At 46.3% G+C, this 10,666-nt stretch overlaps 1 protein-coding gene across 1 annotated transcript in view; it reads left to right on the top strand.

Annotated features, from left to right (window-relative positions):
- zdhhc3b (zinc finger DHHC-type palmitoyltransferase 3b) overlaps nucleotides 1-9,644 on the top strand; it is a 21,036-nt gene extending 11,392 nt beyond the window's left edge. The window contains exons 5-8 of the mRNA XM_063186008.1: nucleotides 1-95; nucleotides 651-732; nucleotides 5,829-5,959; nucleotides 8,902-9,644. The exon at nucleotides 1-95 is cut by the window's left edge and continues 2 nt beyond it. Coding sequence (XP_063042078.1) covers nucleotides 1-95; nucleotides 651-732; nucleotides 5,829-5,959; nucleotides 8,902-9,060 — 467 coding nt within the window. The 3' untranslated portion in view covers nucleotides 9,061-9,644. The remainder of the gene's footprint in view (nucleotides 96-650; nucleotides 733-5,828; nucleotides 5,960-8,901) is intronic.
- The last annotated feature ends 1,022 nt before the right edge of the window (nucleotides 9,645-10,666 follow it).

The raw sequence follows: 10,666 nt of genomic DNA on the forward strand, positions 1-10,666 counted from the left end.
TGTGTAAGCGCTGCATTCGTAAGATGGACCACCACTGCCCCTGGGTGAACAACTGCGTGGGGGAGAATAACCAGAAGTACTTTGTGCTCTTCACAGTGAGTTCCATCCCTACTGCCCAGATTGCTACTTAATGACATGGACAATAATGAGATTTAAACAGGGAATACAAATCTGATCATTTACTGTACAGTCAGAAGAAACAAAAAGGGCTCGCTGTCGCTGACACTATGCTGTCTAGTAATAGTCTTTTACGAATTGTATATTGCCTTGTAATCAGCCTTGTGCGTCTTACATATTGTACTTAAATGCTTGTTATTTTATGTAAATGTACGTAATTGTACATAAATGCTTGTTGATGTACTGATGTACTGTGTTTGTTACGTTAAGTAATACGTTAGTCTTGCAATTACTGCAAATTAGCATATGCATTACCTCCGCCAAGGAGGTTATGTGATGGTCTGATTTTGTGTGTTTGGTCGCATGTTTGTGCCTTCGTTCGCTGTGCTTGTGTGTATCTGTCCATCAGACGGCGGAGGTGCATGCGCTCTATGAGCACATTTCTAGTTGTATATTTAACTCGTGTTGTTATCATTACTGTAGGTGTGTTTTGTATTTCTGTAATAATGATGAATGTTCTTTTGCGGTTCTAGATGTACATCGCGTTGATATCACTGCACGCACTCATCATGGCGGCCTTCCATTTTGTCTTCTGCTTTGAGGAGGACTGGAACAGTGAGTACTACTACTACTACTACTACTACTACTACACACACACACACAAGACTGGGGTGTGTTTCTCAAAAGCATAGTTGTTAGCCTGTTAGCAACTTGGGTAGTTGCCAATGGGAAAATGCATTGAAAACAACAAAGTAGCTAATGTAATGAGCAAATTGGGTTTCGAGAAATGCACCCCTGAATAGTTCCTGGTCACCCTACTGGTAGAGAACTACATACCAGATGCCCTGCTCCTCCCAACTTGTCTAGTTCTGCACTACAAACTACAGAGAACAGCAAAGTATATTTTGAACTGCCTGCCTGTTGCAGATCAGGTTACCACTAAAATGATTTTGCAATCATTTCAAGGTTGAGAACTACTTCTTGGCGTTGCTTCACTCATGCATGTCAAACCAAAAACAACATGTAAACCACGAAAACCCCAGCACACATACCAGAAATATACAGTACACCACCAGGTTCCCAAACTTTTTCTGGTGCAGTGCGAACCCATTTTGGACCTAGGATTATTTTCATTGTTTGGATTTTAATTCACAGCCACAAGACAAGTTAATATATTTTCTTTAACCTTTCAATTGAATTTAGTTTCTAAACAATTTATGGATTACGTTGTGCCTGTACTTTAGGATTTCCTGTTGACTATTATGCTAAGTTTCTTCTCTCTGTGACCCCCTTGCATTACCTCCCGACCCCCTCCCCTGTCTGGGACCCACTACACTACACTACACTAAGCTCTGCAGGCTTTACCCACCATGTGATTTCAGTCATGCTTATTGTTAGCTGTGAAAAGGCTCTAAAGCTGTGAAAAGTAGCAGTCTTATCTCTACAGCTTAACCCATTTTAGCCTGATGACTCGTATATGTTTGACCTTTGGTGCCAGGGACACACATACGCTGCATTCAGGCTCTTGAGATTTTAGCTTTTTAAATAAAAATGTGGGTGTTACTGTTAACGGCCCTTGAGACCGTCTCATCTGGCCCACAACATAATTTTAATGTTATGCAGTTAGAAATAACATTTGCAATACAATTAAATTATATTTTTAGGGGACCTAGTGAAGGTGGGGCCTGTTGTAATTTTGTCCGCCCTCAATATAGGCCTTAAAGGTAGAGGGAAATCCTTGTTTGTGTTCATAGTACGGCCCTTGGAGGACTTTATAAAATTTGAAGTGGCCCCTCGAATGAAACTGTTTCCCACCCTTGTGTTACAGTAAGCAGTAGGTGGTAAGAGTAATGGTAAAAGCTCCAAAAGCTCTAAGCCTGTCTGCTAGATTTGGCAGCGTTGTTTTCACTTCCTTCTGTTGCTGTGCTAATTGCCAGATGGCTGATGTTAGGTCGGTCTGATCAAGGTGTCTGTGGTTGTGGCAGGCTGCAGAGAAATAGGCCAGTTTGTGGAGAGAAAACTGTGTGTGTCTGTGTCTGTGTCTGTGTGTCAGTGACGTGCGCTGGGATTTATGGCTGGTGAGGCAACTTTTTCAATATCAGATTTTCAAATAAATAATTGCCGAATAGGCCTACCGACAAGTTCCATATGTCATAGCAGCTTTCTTAACATAAGGTAGGCCTACATATTTTGACATAAGCTTACTGCATTTCCACAGAGAAAATGCTATTAGATCTCTCTCACACACACACACACACACACACACACACACACACACACACACACACACACACACACACACACACACACACACACACACACACACACACAGGATTCAAACAGTGGTCTCAGATAAACCACACATCACCAATGTGGACAGCAGAGCAGAGGAGAGGAGAGTAGTGGAGAGGAGAGGAGAGAAGAGGAGAGGAGAGAAGGGGAGGGGAGAGGAGAAGAGGAGAGAGGAGATGAGAGAGGAGGAGAGGGGAGGAGAAGAGAGAGGAGAGGAGATGAGAGGAGAAAGGAGGATGAGTGGAGAGGAGCTCAAGGAGAGGAGAGGGAGAGGAGAAGAGAGAAGAGGAGAGGAGATGGGAAAAGAGAGAAGAGGAGAGGAGATGGGAAAAGAGAGGACAGGAGAGGAGATGGGAAAAGAGAGGAGAGGGGGAGAGGAAAGGAGAGGAGAGGAGAGGAGGGGAGGTGAGGGGAGAGTAGATGTGGGACAAAGGTGTGGCAGGAAGCGAATGTCAACGTAAACAGATATTACACGCTTCGATATGGTCACCAAATATTTTGGGACTGTCATTTCTGTTATGCCTACACCTTGGAATTAAATCAGAGTCTTGTAGTTACACGGGTATATTTGATTTACCTCAACGGTACCCTGTACTCAACTTTACAAACAGTTACCGGGCACATGAGAATCCGGTGCCCATCACAAAAGCTACCACACTGGACAGAATCACGGCGGATTCTCTGTCTCCCCACGGGTCTCACAAACACAGGCTTCACACACATAGGAAATTGGTCTTACCTGAACTCGTGCATCAGGTCCATGCGCCGCTCTTTTCCTTCACTTCGGCGTTGTGCATGCTAACGTTACTTTAGCCGGTGCTGTTCATCCAAAGCCCCAAACGTCGCCCCAAACGTCCAAAGCAATTTGGCATTGAATATGAGTAGCCGCGAGGATTTGTGTTTCGTGAGGCTCCTTAGTCCTTAGTAAATTGTTAAGTCGTAAAATCCCATGCGAATGGTCTTCCACACATTCTCGCCGGTTGCAAACAAGACACAGGGGAAACAACAAATATTTTCTGCAGTGTTGTACCACTCACTTTGAAATGATCAGGTAGTTATTCTGACCAGTCATCTGAGTAGCAAACCCTTCAGCTCTGTCGGTCCTCCATTCTTTATCACATATTTTCCCCTTGGAAATCCAACTTTGAGAATGCTCTTAGTTTCGTTATGAAATCCACTTGTAGCAGTAGTGACCAAGCTAGCCAACAACACCGACTGACTGTATTGTGAACTTCAGATTCGCTATGACGTAACTGTCCAGCAAGACTCAACACCAGAAGGAGTCTGCGGCCAGGCTACTGCTGGCCTCACCATTGTATCTTTCAGTGGACGTTATGCCAAAGCGTCCAGAGTAAAGAAATGATAATCACACGTAGAAAATATTTAAAAACTATCAGGAAATGAGGGCACACCATACATACTTCTATTAAGTGTATAAAAACGTTTAATACAATATTACCAGGTTGCATTCACAGAACGAGCAACATGGCGCATGCGCACAAGCTTGTTAACGAGGGATTGCGCAATCCGGGGTGAGGCCAGTTCAGAGTTGGCCCAAATGCAGAGTATTCGGAGCAATTTGACATGAAATGGGCAAATATTACGATTTTGGCCACGGAAATGATTGAAAATGAGTGAAACTGTTTAAATACTGCTCAAATGGTAGTTATGGTGCAGATGCTCGAAAACAATAGCTGTTATTGTTACTATTATTCACATTAACTGCATCTCATCATTCTCATCTGGAGCTGGTGAGGCCGTGCCTCCCCTGCCGTATTGGAGTGCACGTGCCTGCTGTGTGTGTGGTTATGTGTATGGCTGTGTGTGTGAGAGAGAGGAAGAGAGAGATCTAGGCTATGTGATGTAAACACTGACTGTGTGAGAAAACTCTGACATGGACCCTTCTCAGCACAGTCTGAGGCTTGGGTGATGGCCAAACAGTATTGCAGCAGGTTCATACCACAAGGAGAAAAGGTTGCACACAGTACAGCTGTGCTAGCAATACAAATTATAGCTGCTGCTTAGCAAACTGGCGCATGTGTGCACGCACGCACGCGCACACACACACACACACACACACACACACACACACACACACACACACACACACACACACACACACACACACACACACACACACACACACACACACACACACACGGTATGAGTGCTCAATGAAGGAAAAGCTTAGTCTAGGTTTCATGCTCCTTGACCTCTCCATGACCTGGCTGCTCATTGATTAACCCTTTGAAGTGTGATCCTAATAATGTCCTTACCTCCTCTCCCTCCCCTCTCTCCCTCCTCCATTTCCCCATCTCCCTCCTCCCTCGTATCCATGCTTCCTCCTCTCCTCTCCTATCCTGTCCTTACCTCCTCTCCCTCCTCCCCCCTCTTCCTAATCCCTTGCTCTCTCCTTCCTCTCTCCCTTCTCCCTATCTCCATTTTCCCTCTCTCCCCCTCCGTCTCTCCTCTTCTTGCTCCCCGTCCCTCCACCTGCCCATGATTCCTCCTCTCCGCTCCTCTCCTCCATCCTCCTCTCCTCTCTCCTTTATCCTCCTCTGCTCCTCCCTGCTCCTCTCCTCTCCTCTCCTCTCCTCTCCTCTCCTCTCCTCTCCTCTCCTGCTCCTCTCCTCTCCTGCTCCTCTCCTCTCCTCTCCTCTCCTCTCCTCTCCTCTCCTGCTCCTCTCCTCTCCTCTCCTGCTCCTCTCCTCTCCTCTCCTCTCCTCTCCTGCTCCTGGCCCCTCGTTTCCTCCTCCTCTCTTCTCCTCCTCCTCTCCTCCTCCTTCTCCTCTCCTCCTCCCCCCCTCTCCTCTCTTCTCCTCCCATCTTGTCTCCTCTCCTCTCCTCTCCTCTCATCTCCTCTCCTCTCCTCTCCTCTCCTGCTCCCCCTCTCCTCTCCTCTCCACTTCTGCTCCTCTCCTCTCCTCCTCACCACTTTTCCTTTCCTCCTCTCCTCCACTCCTCCTCCTCTTCTCTCCCTCTCCCCCTCTCCTCTCCTCTCCTCTCCCTCTCCTCTTCTCTCCTCTCCTCTCCTCTCCTCTCCTCTCCTCTCCTGCTCCTGGCTCCTCCTCTCCTCCCCCTCTCCTCTCCTCCTCCTCTCCTCCTCCCTGCTCCTCTCCTCGCCTCCCCCCCTCTCCTCTCTTCTCCTCCCCCTCTTCTCTCCTCTCCTCTCCTCTCCTCTCCTCTACTCTACTCTCCTCTCCTCCTCCTCCTGCTCCTGCTCCTCTCCTCTCCTCTCCTCTCCCCTTCTGCTCCTCTCCCCTGCTCTCCTCTCCTCTCCTGCTCCCCCTCTCCTCTCCTGCTCCTCTCCTCTCCTCTCCTCTCCTCTCCTCTCCCTCTCCTCTCCTTCTCCCCCTCTTCTATCCACTCCCCCCTCTCCTCTTCTCTCCACTTCTGCTCCTCTCCTCTCCTCTCCTCAGCGTGCAGTGTCTTCTCTCCTCCGGCTACAGTCATCCTCCTCATCCTACTGTGTTTTGAGGCGCTCCTCTTCCTCATCTTCACCTCCGTCATGTTCGGCACGCAGGTCCACTCCATCTGCACCGACGAGACCGTAAGTCACCACCACCTCTTGACCATACCCCGCCCGCCCACCACCAGTGTTGCCAGATGTGTCTGAAAAACCGCCAAAATGTGCTAAATTCCGCCCAATTTCAGCAAATTGCATTGATTTCTATGGGATTTTTTTCCCATTTTTACCTACACACGGCCATCCCAAGTAGCCCAATTTGGCGGGTAACCGCCCAATCTGGCAACACTGCCCACCACCTCCCCACCAGCCCTCCACAAATCTCTTCGAGACTTGGTCTGACCAAGAGCATAACAATGAACATTTGAACGGCACGGTTGACTCGCCTCCCTTTTTTCAGACATTCCGGGGAATGTCATGTTATTTTTTGTCACGTCATCCCAGACTCAATTGGCCCAGCGTCTTCCACAATATGCTTGTTATGGGTTTCCATTGCTTGCTTACGTGTATGTACTATTGTTGGTTAACAGGGTGATTACCTGGTTTGTAAGTATTGTGGGCAAAAAAAAATTGTCCATCATTTCATACTTTAATGTTGTTTCCATGTTTTGGCACATCACATGCTTTGCTGTAATGTTAATGAATGAATATACGTACACATACATACTGTGCATAGACCCACGACGGTGGTCATGACTGGGTATATTGATCTTGCATTTCACAGTGGTTGCTGCAATGTATACATACACTGTACGTGCATACTGAAGACATATGACTGATGGTTGTGTATATTGACGTATTTCAGAGTCGTTTAGCATTTAAATGCTCCTAAGCTGTGGGTCAGTATAGCTATTAGGGGTGATGAAGAGGTATTGATCGCCAAGGCCGAGACCTGCGTGTTTGGGATGCCTAGCCAAGTGCAATTGAAATGCAAGTCTTTCCTATACACAGGGGCGGAGCTATAGGGGGGCAAGCAGGGCAGTTGCCCCTGCGCCCAGGGCCCTCCTATATTGGTGGTGGGGGCCCTATTGTGACCTTGACATGCTGTATGAGGGGCCCTATCAGTATCTTGCCCTGGGGCTCTATGTGCAATTGTTTCGCAACTGCATACACGCTCATAGTGGTATATCAGGCAATTCAGTCAAGTGGAGTTTTGGTCACATTTTCAGAAAGACAAAATATTGCATCAAGTTGATGCTGAGTACATTTTTATGACTTGGTTAAAAATTAAAAGCATTCCCGCTATTATGCCAGCATGTGTCACTGACTCACTGCATTAAGTCAATTGACATTTCAGTCACAATATTTTGTCTCTTTGTATATTCAGTTGAAACTGCGTACATTTAAAAAAAGAAAAAATCTCTTTGCCACTTGCTTAAAAATTAAAAGCAATTCTACCATTATGTCACAGCATGTAGTCATGTGGCTTTTCAGTGACTATTGAACGGAAGCAGTCAAGACATTAAATATTAAGCTCAGACACAGTACATCTCTCTTAAGGGGGATTCATACTTGGCGTGACTGGCGCTACCCTCCTTCATACTTCACTCACGACCTCACTCGCGACCACACTCGCGCCGTCACGTGACCCAAAATGACGTCACACGCCGTGGCGCGAGCTGCCGTGGCGCGACGTCGTGCACCCCACATTTTTTGTAACTTGTCGTGCGCCACCAGCGACCATGCAGGTAGGCAGACAAAGCAGGAGTTGCGAAGAGAGGCTACAACTACTGTAGGCTATTACAGAATGGATCCTGCATAATTTTGAGGATAGTAAAATGTCCTAGAGAGTTATTTTATCTTCTCTCTTAAATGTTGTTAAGTGAAACAATTGTTTACTTTGTTCAGAAGCACGTTGTGTTCGGCGATCTATTTATACATTCTGCCGCCAGAACAATGCTCTCACATGGTCTTGGAATGATCTGGCAATGTAGGCTACAACAAAAAATATATGTTTCAATGTGGTAAGTCACAAGTCAGACGTTCAGTAGCACTACAGCAGCCGTGTTTGGCTTTCTATTTTATACATCCGTAGAACTCACGCTGCGAGTTGCGAAAGATACTGCCGTTTCTCTCATGAACAGCAGAGGGCACTTCCGACAATGCGAGCGAAAGCCTGTAGGGCGCTTTTGAAGTATGAATAGTCTGGCGCAAGTGATGACGTCATTAATGGTTCTCGCGCCAAACGCGCCAAAGTGTGCACGTGAAGTATGCAGAGCCCTTTATTCTTTTTTATTTTTAATCATTGCCATGAATTGCATTGCCACTATTATACCAACATGTGTCATTGCATTCTTTAGTGCAGTCAGCTGTGTTTTAGAGGGAGGTTTTTTTTAAACTTTGGATCTGGTATTAATAGCTCTGTTTATGGTGCCATCTTCTACAATATGACCATCCCTCAGTGATGTCTGAAGATCAGAGCACTGTTCAGGTCTCCTTTTTTGTATATGTTTTGGGCCTTTATTTAGACAGGAAAGTGTGAGAGGAGACAGGAAATGAGCAGGAGAGAGATATGTGGTAGGTCTGGGAAATGACCCCGGCCGGACTCGAACCGGTGTCCCCACGGGCATGCAAGCCCAAATGTGGGGGGCTTAGCGTACCACGGCACAGCGCCCCGCACAGTTCAGTTCTCATTAGGCAACACAAGTGGTGACAGTCATTGTAACAGCCGGTTAATTGATTACAATGGCCGTAGCCCCCTCATTGCCAACAGTCATTTCTGATCCTCCATAGACCAGCAAGGGGAAGGCACTGCTGATGCGCTGAGTTGGAAATTGTCAAATAGAAAGGGTAAAAAATATGTTGTCAGACAACATGAAGTTGAAATTAAACTTCATAAATTAGGTGTGTGAATGTGAGTGTGAGTGAGTGAATGTGAAGCATACAATGTACAGCACTTTTAAGTGCTCTACTGTAATAAGAAGTGGAAAGGCGCTCATAAATTAGGTCCATTCACCATTAATCTATTTACGTCTGTTTTTAAATTCTCACATTTGAACTGTGTTGTTGTGATGTGTCGTCACCAGGGCATCGAGCAGCTGAAGAAGGAGGAGAGGCGCTGGATCAAGAAGTCCAAGTGGATGAACATGAAGGTGGTGTTCGGACACCCCTTCTCCATCACCTGGCTCAGCCCCTTCGCCACGCCCGACCACGGCAAGGCCGAACCGTACCAGTACGTGGTGTGATGGAGCAAAGCAGCATCATCGCCATCATCATCAAAGCAAGACCATGCACCTTGCACCTGGTGGAGAGTTCTACTAAGGAACATCTTTTTGATGTTTGATGTGGTGGACAACTACATCATCTTATTATCTCTCCGATTGAAATCATGGCGGAGCGTTACTATCAGTATGTGGTGTGATGGAGCAGCACATGACGCGCCTACACCTTCGAGTGTTGAGGAATCTTAAGATCTTTGACCGCCACACATTAATTAATTGATTGATTGATTGATTGATTGATTGATTGATTGATTGATGGAGGACACTGGAGGATACTGATCCTTCTGCTGGACCCTTGGTGGAATCATATCACTGTAGAGGAACCTTGGGGGACAACATCTTGCCTCTCTTGCTAGACCCTGGTGGTAGAGTCCTATCAGTATGTGACGTATACAATACATTGTGTTTTTCCGGTTGAACCTTTGTGGAACCATATCACTACCTACCTTGTGCAATGGAGGAATGGAGTACAATACACTTAAGTGTTGAGGAATCTTAACAGATTTTCACTGTACATTACCTCTGTGATTAAACTATGGTGGAGTGCAGTTAGTAACATTGTGCGGCTGAGAAGAACCACACTGGAGTCTTGAGGAATCGAAGATGTTTTGTACTGTATATTGTGTGATGGAGGACCACCATCATATCTTGCCTCTCTGGTTGAACGTGTGAAGCATTGTTTTGGCTCCTGTGTGTGGAATGGGGTGCATCCCAATATGTGACCTTGCCTCCTCCACTTGCCTCCTCCACTTGCTTCTCGTCATGATGACATCACTGACAACAGCATTATATTTCAATATCTTGCAAAAGCTCAATTGTAAAGTCTTTTTCTCATTTGCAATTGTGATGGTGAATGAAAAACAGTCCCTCAAAAGTTGTTGTGGCGAGGCTGACAGCTGGGAAACTTTATCGTTTTCTCCACGGAGGAGGGGCCAGGAGGCGGGACGAGGAGACAAGCACAAGTGGAGGAGGCAAGGACACATATTGGGATGCACCCATGGTGTGGCGGGCGCACAATGATGATGCGTACTGTTGTTGGTGATGATGCGTGCTGAGCTGGCTATAGCCATTATGAAGAGATTCCCCCTCCTGTTCTCAACATGACTCTCTGAGATGCCTTGTGTGAAGACAACTTTCCAGAACTTTCTATTTTACGTTTACTTTTTACTATCCTCTCATTTCCACTTCTGACTGTCATTGACACGCGCACAGACACACTGAAAGCCACCAGCCGAAGAGACTTAAAGACTGCCTAGTGACGCAATAGATATTTGCCTGCTTTTCATAGAAATTATACAAAAAAATAACCTTAACCCTCCGGTTTGTTTGTATGCCTGATGCTGCCAGTTGAAATGGTTTCTCCTCTTTTCTTCTCTCCATTCTCGTCTAAGAAAGAGTATCGCCTTACTTACTCCCCTTGCGATGTGTGCTCAGTGCTACATAATTGTCCATTCCCTCAAACTGAGCCATTTTTTGCTATATGTTGCTTTTTTGTCGTTTGTTTTTCTTTGTTCTTTTGGCAATCACTGGAAGTGCGTATAAACAGACCGTGAGAAGAAGACCGTGGATG

This window comes from Engraulis encrasicolus, chromosome 20 (assembly GCF_034702125.1).
Source record: "Engraulis encrasicolus isolate BLACKSEA-1 chromosome 20, IST_EnEncr_1.0, whole genome shotgun sequence".
Taxonomy (NCBI): domain Eukaryota; kingdom Metazoa; phylum Chordata; class Actinopteri; order Clupeiformes; family Engraulidae; genus Engraulis; species Engraulis encrasicolus.